At 34.5% G+C, this 22,534-nt stretch overlaps 1 protein-coding gene across 1 annotated transcript in view; it reads right to left on the reverse strand.

The window, feature by feature from the left end:
- Positions 1 to 1,494: 1,494 nt before the first annotated feature.
- Positions 1,495 to 22,534, reverse strand: part of LOC150099966 (uncharacterized) — a 103,921-nt gene continuing 82,881 nt past the window's right edge. Inside the window, exons 2-3 of the mRNA XM_090402802.1 lie at positions 2,862 to 2,992; positions 1,495 to 1,641 (exon numbers count right to left, since the gene is read on the reverse strand). Of these exons, the coding sequence (XP_090258928.1) occupies positions 1,504 to 1,641; positions 2,862 to 2,992 (269 nt within the window). The 3' untranslated portion in view covers positions 1,495 to 1,503. The remainder of the gene's footprint in view (positions 1,642 to 2,861; positions 2,993 to 22,534) is intronic.

The raw sequence follows: 22,534 nt of genomic DNA on the forward strand, positions 1-22,534 counted from the left end.
ATAGATTTACATAAAATACATTAATTAATCTTTAATATACTGGATTCGTATACGAATTCTATTTTTCACATGGAAGAAACGAAATACACACACATCTCTACTAGTGTCAGCAATACGTAACTTACAGACCATGCTGGTCAAGTGGATAGAATCCCTGCTCTCCAACTAACAGTCAGTGTGGCACTAATGTTTGCGAAAGTCGTTAAATAATGATTTTCACCTTCAAGTGGGAGAACACTTCATTTAAGCCTGTGGTAGTTCGAAAAAGTTTTATGTTCGTTCTCTAGAACAGGGTTTCTGAACTGCTTAGCCATTAGCCCACCAATGGTACGTTAGGATTACGGCGTTGTGATAGCATTGTCGTCGTCATCATTATCATCCGTTTAAATTTGTGCCTTTAAGCCCACACCATGCTATGCAGGCTCTCGAAAACCAAAGCGTGGAATACGATGGCTAGCTCTATTTCCGTAGTCTGCGATGTTTGTTTACTGCGTATGTTCTCCATCCGGTTTCTCTTTCTCTCAATTGAGAAAAACCGGGTTCCAGGAACCCCTCCACTTCCTATAAGATCGCCTGTTTTGTGATTGAGCACTCACAAAGGTTCTTCGCGTCATAGATAGGATTTGAACCCAGATATTTCAAGATACCGATTAACAACTAAGGTTCAATAAAAATGTGAAAAAGAAATACAGTTATTTACATAACGACAACTATAAGAGATATTGAGGTGAATGTTCATTTTTATAGGCATATAATTTTGCGAAATGCAATTATAATATATTGATCAAGTCTAATAAATGACGGCAAATAACGATAAAGGCCAAGAATAGCGATAAAGGAAAGTGCGCAAAATTCCACAGATAAGAATTCTCAAAAGCAGGAGAGGAGAGAAAATATAATTTTGTACGAGGATGAAGGTCATTATCACCACCACATAAGTAACAACCCCTATATAACCTGGCAGGAATTCTCTACACAATCTGCCTTGAAGCTTCACTATCTGCTACGGCCATTTGCTGTAATGGCAATGCTGTGATGGCATTTGTACCTGATATTATCAAGGGGCTAATATTACCGTATACAAGAACTTTGGTTCACGGTAACGAGAGAATTATGAAGCACATCCATTTAGAGAATATGCAATAGACAAGCCCGTCTATTTTAGCGATTAATACTTTCATATCAAATACACTTCCGTATCACACAGAACTTATGCCATAGTATTTTATTATTATTATTATTATTATTATTATTATTAGAGAAACTTCATTTAATCACGTTACGGAAGCGATGAACTTTTTTGGATCTTTTTTCCAGAGAGAGTGAATTAGCGGTTTTAATGAGAAGCGAGAAACAGCCCACCAACTCTAGTCTTTAAAAAAATAGAAAGACACAGAAAACCAACTGCATTCACAGTCATATACACAAACGAAATATATTTCTAGAGAGCTCATGAAGGAAACAATATTAAAATGTTCTTACCATAATGTTGAATGTATGACTTCATTCTGATTCTTGATGGTAACTGTTCGGTTCCTCCTGACTTCTTATGGACCTTTTCGAAACCGGAGTTTCGCCACGGAGATCATACGAATAGTTAGGTCTTGCAAATTCTCTGTCCTCAGGAGTCAAATCCAGAAGCTGAAAGATAAGTTGATATTAGATTGAAAACCAACACGAAGAAGCAAATAGTTTGCAAACGTATCTCATTAGTTATGAAATAACTCACAGAAGGATCTCTGTGGGTATCGTAGTGAAGTTGTCACCAACAGATTTCTAACCTGTGATCCGAGAATTTCTACATCTGTCGGTTTCCTGAGGAAAGTCAAATCTAGGAAGGAAAGCCGCAGGAAGAATTCTCGAAGATGTCCCCATAAACGATAATTTATCCAGCCATTTTACCTCTTTATTTGTAACACGTGATTAATAGATATCACTGGCAGTGGTCTCTTGATTATGTGGGATGACGTCATAATGGATGCAACAGGAAATAAAGACAGTAATATTTTTTCCTCAGAGAGTGCTGAGGTGGTAGAAAAATGATGATGCAATGCGTTATATGTCGGAAATAAGTTTGGATAAAGTGCTCAAAGTTATTTTATCCAAAAAAGAGAAAAGAAACAGATGCGGCGGGACAATTTTAATTAATTGTCCTAACCTACAAAATGAATTAATTTTTGCCGAATATCAATGTTACTTATTTACATTTTGATTTCCATTTACACAGATTCCGTTGATTTTAAATAGTTCATTTAAAGCGAATAATTCTAAACGTTATCAGCCAATAAAAGTGTTTGCATCTTTCTTTAATTCAGCATCTAGCATTTCGGTCTTCGCTCCCTCTTCCTCTCTTTTTTTCCGATAGACAGACTGAAAGAGAGAGAGAGAGAGAGAGAGAGAGAAAGAGAGAGGGAGAGAGAAAGGAATATAATGGTCTTCGTTACAAGAAAAGTTGAGGGGGGAAAATTGAACAGCATTATTTACTTTAAAAGATTTGCTCCGTTTGAAAAAGGAATTATTGTAGAAGAGGATTGTTGGATGCGTTAAAAATTCTCTCCCTCACATATTCTATAATTTAACTATAATTAACCACTTTAACCACTCATTTAACTATAATATCACCCTAGAACAGGGTAATATTATAGTTAAACATCTAACAAAGCGAATAACTGAGGCTTCAGGGCACAAACGACTGAAATTTTCAATGGAGTGATAAGTTATTTTGCCTAACACACACGCGCGCGCGCACGCACACACACACACACACACACACACACACACACACACACACACACACACACACACACACACACACACACACACACACACACACAGAGTACAGAATTACATTTGATACTTACAGCTCTTAGGATTTCTTTGATCTGCTCTTTGCGGATTCCGTCTGACCTCGTAGGTAGATAACGACCTTGTGCCAACAAACAGCAAGCTGTTAGCACCAAAAGGGCCATTAGGACTATGCTGCATCGGATAGCTGGAAAGAGGAAATTTTGTTGATTAGCGTTGCTTGGGTTTATCGCAGGTATCATCATTTAACCCCACCTCCATAATGTGAAAATGCTGCTGCACCCAAGCACAATGAAACAAAATGGGAATACTCTGCTAATGATTATAATTAAACAACAAAAAAAAAAAAAAAAAACTTTCCAGACGTACTTCTGCTGCTTCCAGATACGCATATCACTTCAAGGAATCTTCATTGCGGTTTCAATTTCTTCTTGGATTCCAACATAGACATTGGGTTACGTTTTAATTTCTAGATGATCTTTTTTGTATAATCCGAAAAGATGGTTGTTATTTACATCAATGCGTTATACGTTGCCTGAACAACAGCATGCTGTCCTTGAACAGAACATCAACACCAATTTTCAATAATTTGTCGTCTTACTATCAAGAAATGGCGGGGACTCACAAATAAATCCGAACGAATTGTACTTAGTTAATGAAATGAGGTAAGAAAACACAGTGAAAGAGGAAGGTCTATAAGTTTGTAGATGAATTTCGTCGCCATGTGAGAGATCACCCTGCTTGTTGGAGCCTGAAGTGGCCTTAAAAAAAGTTCCATGTTTTGTTTATGGCCAAGGTTTCAGATTATCCAATCCTTAGTCTGTGTACAGTACTAAATGTACAATATGTTTATAAGCCTTTCAGAGACTCACTGAAAGGTTTGAGTGAGTCAGTGTTAATGATTCGGTTTTAAAGACAAACTTTGTATTATTTTCACATGGTTTAAATTCAAATTTTAAACTGTTTTTTTTTTTTTTTCAAACGTATTCGCAAGCTCCACTTACATAGCCTAATTTGCCTACTGGGAAAAAGGATATGATTAGTCTATGATCCTTTCACGAGCTATTTTTTGTTAATTTTGGATGTTTTGTTAAAAATATTTCTACTTTAATTAAAATATTTATTGAATATCATAATTCTGCTCGTTGACTTTATAAATCTTAATTATTAACAATCAAAAAATTTAAAAATAAATTAAAACAAATTTAATTAGTATTGATTGTTTAACAAAGTTATTTCGACTGGGAATCGAAGTAGTTATTCAATATCCAATTTATTTATTTCATATCCAAACACCAGTGATGCAGTAATAAATGATTGGCACAACACTATTTACAACTAATTAGGATATATTACAAATGAGAACAGTTTAAATTTAATAGATACAATATAAAGGGGAATAATAGGTAAAATACACCAAAGGGAACGGAAAGCTATATGGATGGGCGATAGATGACTTTGATGATAGTAGTGTCGTAGTTAGAGAATTTAGTAGTGGAGAGGATGAGATGTATTCAGTGAAGTAGAGCAGTGTGCCCTCCCGCGATGAGTCCTTTGACTCCCTGGAGGTGTCACGTAATAATAATAATAATAATAATAATGATAAATATAACCAAATGTTCCTCTACTATCATGCGCAACCAACTGCTCTTTCTGTGCAAGATGCAAGATATTTTGTTGCAAGGTGAATGAAGAAAGGGGCAAGACAGAAAGTGTTCGTTCCACGGACTGGGTTGTTCCACACTCTCACTTATCAGGTCCAGTGAGGAAGCCCCATTTGATGAGATTTTGTCTGTAAAGTCTTTGCAAATTCTGTTGAGGATTTTTCAGGTGTTGCAGCCCAAGTGGGCACCAGGTGAAAGATGTTCAGCTATTGGAATACCAGTATTACTCTCAGGGTACAATGTATACCATTGTTGAAGCCTTGTCTCTGGAGGTGGTTCAACAGTTGCTAGAAAGCTATGTCGAGATCTTAGTCTTTGGGGAACTGAAGTCTGGCCAAATATTGGGCGATGCTCATCATTTGTCTGCTTCTTTCGTCAACTCAGAATGTTTATCTTCGGGTTGAAGGGGGAGAAATACCAGACAAAGTATAAGTTTCTTAATGGTGTTGGTTTCAGGCATCCTGTTATTAAGGTGGCAAATCTCATTCAATTTCCAAGGCATTTCCAATATTAACTGCACGGAATTCTGGATAATTCTCAGGAAGTTTATTGAAATGGTTTTCTATGAAATATATTTAACTTTTTTTTTTTAAAGAATCTGTTAGTCTTACTCAAAGAAACAGACAATTGGAGTACGGGTGATCAGTGGGAACAGAAATTGTATTTGCTCGATTTTAAAATATTTTTGCGAATGACGTATATAATTTATGCGATAATTAATATAACACGCAGTAATAAAATACGAACATGAGGCCTTCGTAGTGGTAACGCTTCCATAATGCTAGACCATCAAAAGAAATACTTTCATAGATTTGATTCTACGCAGAACTAAACGCATTTTCCAGGCCAGGTTTCCAAGTTAATCAATTTCTAGGGAAGGCACATATGGCTTATGTCCTGAAAATTCGGAATTTTACTCCGCAACTCAGAAAAAAAACTGTCGTATTTGGAATCCTTACAAAAATTGTGGAACACCTCAGTTTGCTACAATCGAAGCATTTGCAAGACAAAAACATATCGAAATTATTACAGAAATAACTTTGAAATAACTGAGCTGAGACTGATGTTATACAAACATATGAAAGGCCTAGCCAATTCGGCTGAACTCTTTCTTTTAGCAAACTGGCTGATATTCCATCTGTTTCTATAGACAAATCACAGATAAATCTTATCCAAGTTATGCAACAGCTCTTCAACCTCATTTTTATGAACCTCTAACTCTTCATCCAACGTAGTAGTAGTACTGTGCATGTTACATACACCTGGTTGATATATCTTAGCAAAGTGAGCACTTGTTAACTGAACAATCCCAAAAGTTATTCTTTCGCATTCATTCTTTCTTTTGCTTGCGGCATAACGACAAAATCCTTTTGTATTGCCTTTAGCTTGCATTATTTCTTTTCTAACTCGGATTTGGTTTTCCGCACAATACTTGATACTTTTCTGGCCTGAGCTTTATATATTTCATAACTCCTTTCAATCTTATTCTCACGATAATCTTTCCACATCATCTTCTTCTTGTACATCTCTTGCTTAATTTCATGAGGAGAAAGACAAAAAATGACAAGATAAATGTTGAAAGATCAGCAGAAGCGAATTTCTTCCTGATTCTAGAATGCAAAAAATGCAAAGAAGGAAGAAACATATCATAGATTGATCTATCTGTAAGGTCTAAAGGAAAGGCGTGCTAGGGTACAAAATTCCTTTTCGGAGATGCCATAAAAGAGTAAAATAAAAACAAAAAACTATCACTCGCCGTTTTCCCTTGCGGATAAATAATCAGTAGCACTTCAATGTAACACAGATGGTTAATAATTAGAAATTATATTCTTCCATTATATTATAATATTGTTTAGAAGAGTATTACAGAAAATAGCACTTAATTCTGTTACTCGCAGATGTTTAATATTTCAGAATTAATTTCTAAAGCCTGCAGGATTTAGCAAAACAAACAAGTGTGGAACAATCACATTTACTAATGTATGGAGCAAAAAATTGGTGCAGGAAAAAAGAAAAGATACTTAATCAGCCTGGAAAAATAAACGTAGTAATAAATGCCAGCCGGATATAATGAATAAGAACAAATACAGAAGATGAGAAAGATGGGAATGAAGAGGCGAGAATAAAATGGATTGAAAGTGTGAAGGAGGTTACTAAATTTGTAGCTCCAAAAATCAAGATGTTTCATTCTTATCATCTGTGCCATAATAAGGAAAGCGTTTCTTATTCATTTATTCTTCCTTTTCATAAAAATTTCAATGAAACAAATACCATTTTAATGTGGGAAGTGAAATTTTTGAAATCCATTTTGACTGAAGTCGAAGCCTTTCGAAACTCTTCATTAGGAAGGCAGTGCAGTAAGATAAAAATGTGTTTAGTTTAATTAATTGAATCATTTCAAATATAAAATGCTCGAATTACTAGATAATTTCTTTAAAATTATATAAAATGAATTGATTAACAGAAAATAATTATTTTGAATAATTGAATTATTGTCATGATCTTCCGGGTTAGAATTTTCTGGTTTTCTTTTTTTTTTTTTTTTTTTTGTAAATGTGGAATTCCAATTCTTAAAATGAAATTTTAAGAACTGGAATTTGCACTTCTGCTAAGTCTGCCAAAAAGAATTTTTGCAAAATTCTTGTTAATCCACCATTTCATGCGACACTCATGTTTCATTAAAGTCCTATGTATACGGTAATCTTCTTTTGTGGTTGTCTCGTAGAAATAATTCTCGTTGTAGTAATCCATACATAAACACCTATTACATTTATCTTCCTTCCTTTTAAGCCTCTTCTTAAAATACAAACATTGCACGACTTTAAACTACTCTTCTTACAAGTTTTCTCAAGTATGTTAAGACTGTGTACTTTGAGCGAGCTTTGCCCACCTGGTTTTTAATTAAGAGGTCTGGAAGGTTTGAAACTGTATCCTACGTGTCTTGGTTTAATTGGAAATACTCAGTAGCATTAAGGTCAGTATCTCATCATGAAAAACAAATTAGGAGAAAATAAACTAAAAGTAAAGCTTTAGCAACTAAAATAAGTTGTTATCAAAGAGATCTCAGCATAAATTATCCGTAAGCGTTCCTATTTTTAATTAAGATATATATGAATATTTCAATAATGCATGAAAATATGTACAAAGTGATAAATACTACTTTATACATAAGTACTAAAATTCCCAACCATTATTACAACTGTATACATTTTAAGCTTAGTAATTTTAGTAACGCACTCCGAAAAAAAATCAACGTACTCCTTGCTACACATAGAGTGAGAAGAATAAATAAGTTTCTCATAAGAGACTAGCTAACTCATGTTCAAATAGTAGTTGGGTTAGCTTAATAAAGCACAAGAGTAGCTGATGGGAAATTGGATATACTATAACCTTTCTGGAGTTTACAAAATCATTTAGATTAATATTGAAGTTACAACGAATGAGTTTGAGTATCACGTTAGCGGATTGGATTAGCAGTTGGCTATCTAAGATATACACTATCTACCAAAAATTGTCCGGACACTTTAGCAATTTACAATTGATACCAGCAGGCGAACCCTAATGTCGTGTAAGTAGGTGAGTGGATGCCTTTATTCTATGGATTCAATATTTGCTTCGACACCTGATAAAGCCTTTATTTCCTGCTTTCATAATATTGTATGGGTCGATAATAGAAAGTCCATTCAACGTTAGCGGGTACTCACGTTATGTTACGACACGACAGTGAAATTAACAGATGCATTAGAAAAAGATAAATGAAGAGAAAAATCTATACTTAATTCTGTTGAACAATAGCAGTAATGGTAGGTGCATTACTTCGATTGCGTTAATTCCAGTGGCTATTTAAAAGCACAGCCTTTGTATAGTGTTACTCTTTGCGAGCTGGCACTTAGGAAACACTCAAGTAATACACGCATATATGGAATAGAATAGCGTGTTGATTTACACAATAACCTTCTGGAGCAGTTCTAACGTATCGTGTCTAATTAACTGAAAATTATCTCGAGGCTGTTTTGTTATACTATGGGCGAGTAGAAGGTAGTTTTATGACAGACTCCGACATATATGTGAATGCTCACTATTTAAGTGGTCACCGTTGGAATACCAAAACTACGAACGTGTCATCATAGTAACTGTTCGCGCTAGAAACGGAATAATTAGAAATTCACTTAGTATTGTAGTAACAATCAGTTAGATCGAAGAAATTCAAGTATTACTAAATTCATAATATAAATTTAGTATCAGAGATAGAATAAAAAAAAAGTGTATTATTTTTTTTTTTTTTTTGCTTTCTTAGTACCAAGCAATGGTAAGAAGAGCACTTATTAGCGATATCTCAAAGTGCGGCGAAGAACTGAGGATAACAGCGCCACATTTAAAAGCAAGAACGCTTGAAATGGAAGTTTCAAATCTTTAAAGTTGTATAATGCAGCGGATTTGTGAAAGAATAAAACCCCGAGGATTTAGCAACACAGCTTTTAGTAGTCTAATAATATAAAGAGAGATTTTTGATATTTCTTTTAGTACACTGAAATGGAACATCGTAGAAAGATAAAAGAACACAAGACTCACTTACGATCACTTATAATCGATTTCTCTTCCTTTCAAAACGGTATTTTAAAAAGATGATAATAGTCCATTAGGAAGCTTATAGTTGACTAAAAGAATATTTGGACTATTAGTAGTACATTCCGTATGGTAAACATGCAATAATGGATCTATTTTTACACGCATTTCAGTCCTTTCTATTGATCACATGGTAGGAAGTGTCCAAATACCGAAAATCCCTCATCTCTGTATTGTTCTAGCTCGATATAACTATTTTTGCCGTGATCTTTCTCGATGTGTTATTTGATCGATGGGAGGATTGGTGGCATTATTATTGTCATTAGGTGAAGGAAGAAATCTTACTTTACTCACATATTGGAAAGAGAAGAGATATGGATGACAAAGAAAATCTGAACGAGCGAATAAAGAGAAGTTTCACAAATAAGAAAACAAAGTAAAGTTAAAATACAGAAAGAAATGATTATGAGTGGTAATCATTTCCATGGAAAAGTATAGAATCGAAAATTTATGTTTTACTAATAAATTACAAATTATCTAACTTGAACATTTTCCATCAAGAATCTTCATCAGCTGAATGCAAACCGATAAGCTGTCGCAGTGTAAGATTCAAGATTCACTTTGGCAAATATCCATTTCCTGTGGCCTGCTTTAAAAGTAGCTGGATATCTGTCTGCAAAAGCTGTCCGTTGACGTTGATGAAGAAATAAATTCTTATATATCAAGCAGTTGATGAATTTTCTTTCCTCTTTGGCTTCAGCGTTTTTGATATTTTTCACTGAGAATGATTGAGTCTTTGTTTGTGCATTGCAGTCGTCAATAGATATCTCAAACCAAGTTAGGACAGTTAAATACATTCTCTTAACCCACAGAAGTTCTTCGCATATCTTGAAGGACATTAATGATCATACTAGATATATTTTAGGAAAAAAGCTTGGCAAACAAAATTTCTAAATTCTGGCCTCCCGCTTCTTCAATGTACATTCTTGTAGGATTAAGTGATACACTCCAACAAATGTCAAACGTTACATGCAATAAATTCACTGGGTGTATTTTATGATTACATATATATACGGATTATCTAATATTATTTATTAGTTACGAGTTGAGACTCCTCTGGCATTAGAAAAAAATCTGGAAAGGTCATGAGGAATATTCGATGGTTGATAGGACGTGATGAGCAAATCAGAAGCAGGTAATTATGACCGAGTGGAGAGTGAACAGTTTCTACATAGAGCTAATATTTAAAAAGCCACACAGAAACACGGGACAGCTCCACTGATTTTGTTAATTTAATAGTGAGATATTTTCATTCGAATCCCTCTGCATTTATGTTTCTATTTTTGTACACTTTTGAATTTCTTAAGATTCTTAAAACATGAAGTTATATTGCATGTGATTTATCCCCTAGGTGCGTCTCTTTATGTGCTTGGTGACATTAAAAGCAATGTTTGGCCATTAGAGAGGCTGTTACGTTTCCATGTTATGTAATCCCTATTGTACTCACTAGTGTGCCAATATTTATACTTTTGTGGATGTAGTTAACCAATCTGAGATGGTGGGATCAAAATTTTGCCAAGGGCACATGCATTTGAGAAATCAAAGGCGAGGATACCACCTTAAATAAAACGAACTTTGAAGGTCTCACACTAAACGAGATAATCCTGTTCATTATTTAGAAGCAAAAGGTCTTCCATATGTCCTATTATAATTATTATCATTGTCCGTTAAGAAAAGCAAGCTGATATTATACGCTGTATAAGAAATAGTTCGATGAACACATGCCGAATACTTGGAAGCAACTGTTCTATAAAACTCACTGCCTCTCTGACTTATGCACTATCAAAGGCATGAAGCCAAAGGAACAAACTCAGTACATTTCATTGACATATCAAAGTTGTAGTAGTAGATTTACTAGTAATATTTGGTTTATATTTATTTACAAATATATATACGGTGAGTTACTAAATTACAAAGGAAATAAATTCCCGAAGATAGCCTAAAGCCACACTCTACAGAAATTGTTTGAAACTGAATGTTTCCAATACAATGATCAGATATATAAAAAGAATCCGGACTAGTAATAATGGAATCATCATTATCTTCATTAGCAAATTTTTATATACAGAGTTGTGTTAAAATGCATTTTGATACATAGTTAAGTAAATCAAAATGCAGATGATATTTTCCTAGTGACAGTTTGACCATAAGATTATGTGAATCTCATGCACGAAAAATTATAAACCTTTAGCAATACTTTAGCATTGTTGGCACTCCATACTAGATAAGATTATCGAGTATGAAATTTTAAAATAAGAATTACATTCCAAACTATAAATAAATTATGTTTAGTCAAACCACGATACAATCCAGAAAAATACCCAGACGTGTACAGCATCTTGCGGAGATGTGAATATACTGAATTTCGGTCGAACAGAGGGCGGAGCAACGTGACATGCAACAACATCATGAACAAAACAAAGAAAAATAAACCAACTCGGAAAAGACTCGGCTACTTCATCGATCGTATAAAGAATTAAACAAGGAAACTCGAGTATCTATGGAGACACGAAAAGCACCGGTGGAGTTAACCATCGCATCAATTCCCAACTTCAGTCTGTCAGATGTATACAACGCACTATTAATAAGTGATATCGTCCATTCACAACGCACCTCTGGACATGAAATCCGCGAGGCATGACGGACGAAACGGAAAATAAACAGAGCGTTGTTTAAAGCGACTCGGATCTTATTAGATATTCGAACAAGGAATCTATAATTTGTATGCGCTTCTTAATATTACGGAATTTCTTAGCAGGTGATAAAGAGCAGGAATACTACTCAAAACGATTGTCAGAGTGAATAAATGCAAGTAATTACAGGTTTCCATTAGAAATAGGTGGATGTGATTTTGAAGCGTTTCTTTTTTCCTCTATCGACAACACTCCTTACGATGTTGCGTTCCTTTTTTTCTAAAAATACATAAGATAAAGGTTGTAATTAAATTATCTGATTAAAGGAGTCAAACTATTTCCTAGAATAACTCATAAATGGCTAGAATTGCTCTTAAACTATATTATGAGAGGACCCCAAGATAGTTGGATATCTATTGTTACGACAAGGCAACTTAAGACCGCAATCCACCTATGTTAGGGTAAATTAAGAGGAAAAGTTATAATGTTATTACATAAAAGTTAAATAGACGAACTGATTAAATCTTAGGATTCTCCCATATTATCAAGTTTTGTGTTTCACATTTTAAACTCACAATTTTGATTTTGCCCTTTCAAACTCGGTAGAGGATGGAATGGTCCTGTTAGCACACAAGTTGTTTACAAATCGATACAAGTTACAAAGTTGTCAGTCTGAGAATGCAGTGAAAGTATTTCTGTAACCGTTTTTCTCTATTATAGCAGTGGATGGCCAGAGATACTATAAGTTGCATCCAAGGAAGTGAACATGGCAACAAAAAAAAATAAAAACATATTGAATGAAGGTTAAACAGAAAACAAGTGATCCGAGAAGTAGATGAGCAAGGAGGAAAAACACTGAAAAACAGATCGCAAAAGAATCACTCAGGATATCTATTTCAGTTCTGCTTGAAGACTGTTCGAACTACTTCGCATTTCTATCCAATTGAACAAACAAAAATGACAAACTTTTGTAACATTATTTTGCAAAGAACATCAATCTATGCTTGAGTTAAACAAGGCGTGCATTTTACTTTCAGCGTGGGCAACAAAGCCAAATTTATGCTTACATTTAGATCGGACTATTCAGATAAACACGTTCCATTTAAAATATAATTTTTCCTCTGCAAATCGGTGATAGATGTTTCGCTATGAGTAATGGTGTGTTTTAGACTACTAAAATCGGACGAAAAGCAAAATAGTTTTCTATTTAAGTAACAGAATTCTTTTTTTGTAAACATTTGCTGCTGTGCAAAGATGCGAGACCCCTCGACACTTCTGAGCATGGCAGAATAAGGCAAATCCATTCCGATAATACAGTAATCAATGCGTTTCGTGGGATGAGTGTTGTGTTTATTATTACACGTCGGAAAATTACTTTTCTTTTATAAAATTTCCAGTTTTTAAAGTGATAACTATTTTGCTTGTATAACAATTAAAACTTTTTACGTATAAAGCACGTGATTTCTCGTGTTGGTAAAGAATTCGTACATCGTTTTATTCCTTTCTCCCCTTCAACATGAAATGACTCTTCTTGGCAGATTGCCAGCCGAGGTTCTCGCATCTGTGATCAGACAGCACAAGGACTTTTTTGAGTATACGTAATCACTATAATGATAAAAAGGAAATATAGCGATATAAATTGTGCGGTTCAACACCAACTCCACAAGTTGTTATTATGCTGGTTTTGTTTCCAGCATGGTGAAACACATGAAATACGATTGTTTCGCAATATAAGCCAGTTTTACTAACTACTTATACCACTTTAAAATGTTGCAATTGTTACATTTTCATATTTTTAATTTGCAGCACTCTTTGCTATATTGCAACGTATAAAAGTTTGGCAAAATGCACAGCGCCTATAATTAGGTTCATTTGGCTCCAATACCCGCACGTATAAATGTCAAGAGCCAGCAAACACATTAGCGCGATAAGTACAGTTAGCGAATTAATTAATCCGAACAAGACGAATTTTTGTCAAGTTTTTGTTTACAGTTCATAATAAGTTTAGTTTTGGTTTACTATTTTCGGTTTTGGTTTTACTTCACTATTTTTTGAGTGCTGCGTCTTTTAACTGTCTCTACGATGTTTAGTGCTGTGATTGTTTAATAGTGTAAACAAGTTGACATTCTTAGTGTTTTATTCATTTTGTGTAGCTACAAAATGGATATACTTCTAAGAAAGCGTTCAAAAACATGTGCTGTTTCTCAGAACACATCCAAGATTCAAAGACAAACTGCCAATGAGTGTGGTGTTGGTTTGGATACTGTTAATGCGATTTTAATGGATTTAGGCAGGCTGGTATCTTTTCTCCTGACAGAAAAAAAAAATGTGAGCAAAAAAAGGAAACCTACACTTACTCAAAATCGTTTACTAGTTAGGAAAAGCAAAATGAATCCAAGATTGTCTGCTGTAGACTTAGAGACTAGACAGTTAACGAGATTAATGTTTCTGACATGACAGTCCGTCGAAGACTGTTGGAAGCAGGGAGGACTTCCCACAGACCAAAACAAGAAACAACTTGTTTGGCTAGGCAGAAAAAGAGACTCCAGTGGGCAAAGGTGTATATAAAGATCGAACTGTTGAGAAGTGGAAGGAGGTAATATTCTCAGATGAGAGCCATTTCTTCGTCCAAGGAAAGCGAGTACCCTATGTTCGCAAATCAGCGGCTGAGAAGATTTCTCCCACCCACCTTCAAAAAGCTTCTAAACACCCAGCTAAAAAAATGTTAGTGTTCGAATTAATTTGTTCGCTATGATATCATCATAACTAATTATAATGATACCGTAGCGAATAAATTACGGCATCATCATAACTAGTTAATTTACTTGTCTGCAGAGACTGTGGACTTAGTATCTCATAATGCAAAGTATTATGGGAAGGATCACTATCCAGACCGGTTTTGATCATTATTGATTTTACAACAATTTAACTTTGGTATTTTTTGGATTTAGTTCCCACTGATGAGACTAAAAAGATGTAATACGAGCATCTGCACTTCTATTCCGAAAAATGGCCTCTGATTATCATGAGATTTTTCTAAAGTGTTGCCGAATTCAATTTAGACGAATCAAATGAAAAGTAATAAAACTATTCTGATTTCTAACATTAGAAACAAGTCACCCAGATAGATAGATAGATAGATAGATAGATAGAGAGAGAGAGAGAGAGAGAGAGAGAGAGCCCGTTTGCCGCAGAAACAGAAAACAAAATGCTCAATGTGCTGCTGACGATGTGTCGGTAACATTTGTTATCGAAGAACCAGACACTGGTATGCATGTGTGGTGTGAATAGTGAAACGTACGTACGTAGGCTTCTGAAGGAACGTGGCATTCCTTTGACTCGTGGAATTTTCCACCATTAGAATCAGAAAGTTTATGAAAGATAAGATGCTAAAACAATCTTAGAGAAGACAAATGTGCTATATGGAACAGGTCAAGCGATGGTTTTTGTTGGCTTCTTCGTACAGCGAGCTTAATTAATGCCAGGCAAACCAAAGAGTAATTAAAACATTTAATTAGATAGATGTTAATAAGTCCGTTTATGAAACCACAGACTCGAAGTAATTATATCACAAAAGTTTTCCAACAAAAAAAGTCATTATTGGCACTACTCGTCATCTTTTAATATGGCATTCCTCCCATTAAAAAACAATTCTGTAAAGAAATAAAACCGGGCATTAGCTTAGCAAGTGACAAGTGCGGCTATTAATGAAGTGCACTGTATAATTTGCGAATGAAATACGAAAAGAAATAAAAACTTGATGGTAATAAATAGATTTTATAAACTGACATGATAAAGAGCTGCTACTTTCACTGCATTTCTAATAGATTTGACGCGTCGGAGTTTAGTTTTTGACATGACCAGACCTGTATTTGAATCTAGATGAGCGTTTCAAGTAGGAATGATTTAGTAGCTTATGCTGGGTTACCAAGATCGTCTACCTATCGTGATCTTCGGTTTCATCTTCTAAGAAAACATGCAGAACATTAATGATATTTTAGGTTTTTTGGTTCTGCGAGTAATCTAATACTATAATTACATAAATGGAGGTTTCTAAAGCAAATTTGTAATGAAAGTCATGATCAAAAAGAAACCGTTTTCTCAAAACATTCTGATTTGAGAACTACGTTACACATCGCGATGTATGTGTAACGCAGTTTTGATTCACTGATCTCTACCATGAATTAGAATAATTTAAACAATATTCAGCTACAGGTGAGGTTCAATTGGTGGCCAAATATTTGCGACTGAAGGCAATCACAAACATTTTGAAGAATTACTGAAACATTTATTAGTTTTAGCACCTTAGCAATTACACTTAACTTGTTATTCGAGTTTAGTTATAATCTAGTTGCTAAAGAAATCGACTTCCACCGAAGGACTGAGATGTTAAACCAGAATCGCATCAATTTATGTACAGTGACATTTCTCTAAATGGGCTGCCTGCATGAACACCTATTTTATGAACAAATTGAAGAATTCATTTGAGCATCAAATGAATTCTTCATTAGATTAATTCATTCATTTGATTCATTTGATTAATTCAAATAGAGATATTTGGATTTACAACCAAGTGTTACTATTTTAGGACGCTAATATCCAAAACTTAAGCAATATTTTTAAGTTGAACTGAACAACACAAAATGAGAAAGAATGGACTATGGATGTCAAATTTATAAGTTCTGGCTTGGTTTATAGAATACTCTACTAATTTCAGCGAATTCTTTGAGATGATTAAATTGATTCTGTCGTTTCAATTTTTTTTTTTGTAGTAAGTAGAGGACACCACCTTCTAATTCTTATAATCATTAATATATGTATATGTAGTATTCTATTGAGGAGTTTTACGATAATTCATAAAGATAAAACTCTGGTATACAATATTAACAAAAAAGCAAAGGATAAAAGGCAGCTAATATTTTTTTCAGCAAATTATAAAATTTTAACTGCTTTATTTATTGTACGCCAGTGTGTCGCCTACAGACCTCATCAATATTTACATGCTTGTGAATCCTGCTTAAACAGCTGCGATAACTAATTATTCAGAGTTTAATTACCTAAGCAGGAAACGTCTTCCGCTAAGAAACAGGTTTATTAAGTGATGGTCTTAATGACAGTACACTGAGAATGTTCTACTCTTTGCTTTGGGTCTTGTACTATTCTACTTATTAAGTATGGTATAAATCGTGTATTTATTAGTATGTAAGAGTGTTATTGACTAGTTGAGCTCATTTTGTAACATGTTTTATTATTATTATTATTGACTTTACACAGGAGAGATCACAAGACCTAAAACAGTACATGTGTACTGTTTTAAATCTTGTGTACATGTGTACTAGAAGGGATTCAAACTCAGATCTATTCACCCAGAGTTTCTTTCGGTTTGGAGATATTTGTTCGATTGGAGAAGTCGTATACTTTTATGAAAATGTTATATAAATTTTATCCTTTTAAGATTAACGAATTATAGTTTTTAAGAGCTGAGCTTATTTAATGCGGATTTGAATTCCGTTCAAGGCACGGATGTTTGTAAATACTGCTATGAATGATGGGTGGTCTCTTGTATTTATTTTTTACGAAGAAACACTTATATTGAATTAATCAAAAAAATCAAAATTTCAAAGTGACATTTCCAGTTGTGAACAATACAAATGCGACAAATGTCTTATAGTTTCAATAGGAAAGCGAAAGTAAAAGGATTCATAATCTACGAAACCTAGTTTTCTTGTTTACTGAAACGTCTATCAGTTCGAAAACGAAACAATTTCGTTGTCCGAATGGCTAGCTTTCTAAATAATAAGCTGCTGATTAGAATTCCGTCGTGGGCATGGATGTTATCTTTATGTGGCAGATGAATTTCATTACTTACCGGAGACATGAAGTTGCTTGGAAAAGTTCTACGTTTTGATCTCTACAACAGGGTTTCGGAGGTAAAAATGAATCAAAATTCAAAAAAGTACAAAAATTAATAAAATACAAAAAATAATCCTTAGACCACCCACGGTACTAATGTACCAAAATGTGTCGAGGGAGGAAGCCACTTAAAGAAACACGGATAATCAAGCAAGGATAGATGTCACTTGGCATGTTTATCAGAAGAAAAAAAAAACAGGGTTAGAATCTCATCCTGAAAACAATACTTGTTACTGTCAAACAGCATTAACACTTCACACTGTAAAAAAAAAAAAAAAACGGCAGACTCTTAAAAGCAGCGCGGATGTCAGAGAAGTGACATTCTGCCACTTATCACATGTTCGGATGGCAAAGGGCAAAAGTGCTCATCCGCACATAATCTTGACAACCATTGTAAGAATTCATCGCTGTGAAACTGGCCACTTTCTCAAAGCGCAACATCTTGTCAGTGGCAAGACAACCCTTAAAAGATAGCCAGAGAAAGATGAATAGTTTCACTAGCAGATGTTCTGACCCAAGGGTACTTCCGAATGGAATCGGAGAGGACGATTAACCTTTGTCATCTTCTGTGTTACGACAGGAAGAGAAAAACGCACAAAAGAATATAATTGTCTTCTTGAAAATCTGTAGTGTTATTGCAAGGCATTCAGTAGGCGGCTTCATCTCGTGAACTGACACACTCCCACTTTTCGGTGGTAATCGAAATCGAACAGGTGTCAAGAACATCGTGATTGATGTCGTTAAGTGTATGTGGGAAGGGAAGAGAGAAAGAATGAATTTAATTTTCTCGTATCATCGCAAGAGTAGGTTTCATTGGTTCCCATTTGGTCTTTAAGGTTCTGTCAATATACCAAAGCACAAAAATAAGTGATATAATTAAATGCTCTTACTGTAATATATAAGCACGTATTTTATTTCAGATCCTATTAGTTGAAGATACTAAGATAACAGTTTAGGTGATGGCTCTGCTGCAGCTTACAGTAAGTGGAAGACTGAAACTGCTTCTCGTAAAGAAGTACTTCGTATAACTGGACTGATTAAAATGGATTTGAACGACTGGTAAGCAATCACCAATAATTAATACCAGTATTCGTCAAATGATTGGGGAGGATACTGAAAGAACAGTTATCCATGAATTATGTAGTTCGTTTTGAATTTTATCTAAAGTGAAATTTGTGTTTATCATAGCTGCAAGAATACTTGTTTCGCAATGTATGGGACAGAATTGTGTAAAACATTAAAATTCCAGACAATGCTTCCATGTTGTAGTTTTAGACGAGATCCTTAAGTGGAAAGAAATCGCTCATATCTTGCCAAAGATGAGGCAAATTTTCTACGCATGCAAATCAAGCTGAGCGGAAAGATTTGTCTGTTTTCCTCAAGATGTTTTATCTTTTCACATATGTATCTGCGAACAAGCTGTTTACGCGATAACCAAATTAAGTATACAAATTGCCAACTTCAAGGTGTAGTAAGAAACGGATGAAGACAAAGCTAGCATGTCAACTCCAAAAATAATCGAAATAATTAAGACGACAGTGAAAAAGAGCTTTAAACCAAAAGTATCACGTAGCATAATCCGAAAAGAATACATGACATGATTTCTTAATCATAATTCTCAAGAAACTCCACACGCCTTTTTTACATTTTTTCTTTAAAATAAAAATGATATGTACCAAAACCATGTGAAGTTGGTGTGTTATTTCTATAAACTGTGTTGAATGAGATATTTAATTCCTAGTTTGACTATATCTTTTTTTTTCATAAGAATATTTTTTCTATTCTTACAGTTATTCTTTATAAATATTCAGTGGACAAAATTCGTTAGAAAGACTATCATTTATTTCTACAATATCTCTTAGAATCATATCCAATAAAAAAAACAAGCCAAATTAACGTTAAGACATTTAGCTTATTTAATCGAATGCGGGAATAAAACTTTGTTTGAATGGTTCAATAATTAAATCACTTAACCTCCAAAGAATAGGAGCAGAAGAATAGTCTAGAACTTTCCACGAAATGTGGAGGGTGCCAGTGTAAATCGGGAAGCACACGTGCTTATCCACTTGAAAAGTCTTGAAAAAGATTCTATGAGGGTGGGAGTAATTTTGCCGGCCCGGTTGGCCGAGTGGCTAGCGTATCTTTTCTTCAGCCGAGAATTGAATCGTCCTAGTGGGATGCCTTCTTTATTTTTGCGAAAATGTAAAAAATAAAAGTATAAACCAGAAAAAAGGAAGGATAGCGAGGAGCATATGAATGAGGAAATCATTGGATCTGTTAATGGGCGCCTCCGTAGCTCAGTCGGTATAGACAAAGCCCTTTGGTCGGAAAAACCTGGGTTCGATTCCTGTCAGTGACGTGAGGAATCTTTATCTGGTCTCTTTCGACGAAAGGTGGGTTAGCTGGTCTCATACAGAAGTAGGGTTTTTTTTCACCGGAAACTCTGGTTTTTCTCCCCCAGAACAGGCAAACTGGCCCCGTGAACACAGGAATCCACAGACAAGACACTCCTGGAATAGGATTGACCGACCTATTCAGCGGGATTTCTGGTTTCGAATCGGAATTGGCCACGAAGCCTAATACAAAAAGGAAGAAAAAGATAGATATACGGAGAACATACCTAAGGCAGAAAACAGTATTTAGTTTGCTTTACAGACATCTTTGAGTATGATACAGAGGTATATGAAACTATCAAGCCGTTTCCAAAGACTATGGAAAGAATAGCGAAACGAGAGATGTACGTATGTGTACCTAAAACAGGAAAAAAAACTGATGAAAGTATACAAGTATTTATGATTTATTTTTGTTACCTAAGTTTAATTTATATCACTTTTCAAGATCATGAAGGAAATATACAAGATGTTTCGAGCTTAGAGCTACACTAAGTAAAAAGAAGGAAGATGATTGCATTGAATAGAAGTTACTAAGATATTCTCTATGGCATGGCGAGAATGATAAAAACTGCATCAATAACTTACTCCTGGTCTTCATGTTCATATTTTATGAAGCCAACATTACTACCTGAGTAGCAAATGACAGTGTTAATGGATACTCAGTATTGTTATTAATTCCGAATTATGGGAATAGTAATGATAGTTAGTGAATTCGCTTTCCAGTCAGCTCCTAGTTACGCAGTGAACAGACTAATTCAAAAGACGCCGTTTGTCGAACAAAGCGCTATTAATAGGTGCTTACATATTGTGGCAAGTAATAAAAACACCGAAAAACAACACGAATAGCACAAGAAAGGCAATAATTATGATAACAGAATTTTCAGTCCCCACTAAAAGAATAGTCTTAAGCCTAATTCTCGCAGTGACAGTGATACGTTCATCGAGAGGAATGATTAGTGAAACTCGGTAAGTAGTTTAGGATGAAAATCTTAAAATGTATCAAATCGGAAAGCTCCTTCATAGTGGACGCCATGACAAATGTCTTGCAGTATGAAAAACTCAGTTTTGAATCTCGTCTAAGTCGTGAAGAATTTTTATAAGGATATATCAAGTGAAGGAGAGTCAGTCGATCTTATACGGCAGTGGTGGTAGAATGTTTCCTCCGCATGGTTCTTCGTTCATATTTATAAGCCCAATGATGATGATGTGACATTCCATTCTAATGAATTTTACGATCTATTAACAAGCACGAGAAGTTTGGTAATTGGTCTCATAACTTGGCCATCATTGCAAACATCCCAATCGATCCAAGTATGATCAGTCAATCCTGATTTATTGTGTTTGTGATAGCGAATGTATGTCTTGTGTTCACTCATCCACTGTTTATAAATTTTCCAGTCTGTGAAAAGTAGGTTGTAAAAAATTGTTTTGCATAATAATTCAATGTATAATATTTAATAAACTGGAATAAATGGAATTTTTTATTTGTTTTGTATTAAAAAAACCAAAGCGTGGACTTTCAAATATTTAATTAAAATACTAATTTAGAAAAATCTAAGATATTAGACAGCGTACTGATGATAATGAATTGGATTATTTGATAGTGGAGACTTTAATGGTCTCCTTAGTTGGCGCTGATGCTGAATCTTGTTTTATGGATACTGTGGGTAAGTTATGCATAAACACTAATGACATTACAAATCAATATACAAATGGGCCTTATTTTTGAAATTTGTCACTGTCATCAGCATATCTCCAACCATCTCGTATGACAAACACTTCTCTATATTTGACAGTAACTCACTGGTAATGGTGATGACTTGTGACATTTGCTTCTCGAATGGAAGTTCTTACTTAGAATCTCGCCTAGGAGACGAAACACCTTTAGAATTCATTTTCAAATGAAGATAAGATAACCATCCTCATTAAAACTCAATATTATGAACCTAAAAATAATGTATGAAAGCAGTTCAGTTCCATCAAAACCTGAACTGAAACCTTTTTTAAACATACTGAAGGGAGTTGCCAGTTAGTCATCTTTAAAACTTGAGTACGTTCATATGATTCCTGTTTTTGAATTATGTACATAAAAGGATACGCTATTCACGACAAACTATCACATTCAGTAATGTAGTAACAATATTATAATATTAGTCAATCATAATTAATAAAATACTATGTAATATTAACATGATATCCTTTTGGTCTACCCACACATACTGCTGATCATGGTCTCATTGCCAATGAGTGCCTGAGATAATGAATGACGTCATTCTCTCAGGATGACGTCATCATCATCACACACCATGATTTCCAGCACGTTCAATAATTTAGATACTAAAGTTTAGCTTTACAAATTAGGACACAAATTGAAGCAGACTCAGAATATAATATCTTATTCTAATTCATCCACAAACAACAGTGTGCTATTATACATAAGCAGACAGAACAAACGGTCCTAATAAGTGCTTACAGATGTAATAAACTGAACTACGTGCAA

The sequence above is a fragment of the Typopeltis vanoorti genome, chromosome 13 (genome assembly GCF_054136105.1).
Source record: "Typopeltis vanoorti isolate ZY-2024b chromosome 13, IOZ_Tvanoo_1.0, whole genome shotgun sequence".
NCBI classification, from domain to species: domain Eukaryota; kingdom Metazoa; phylum Arthropoda; class Arachnida; order Uropygi; family Thelyphonidae; genus Typopeltis; species Typopeltis vanoorti.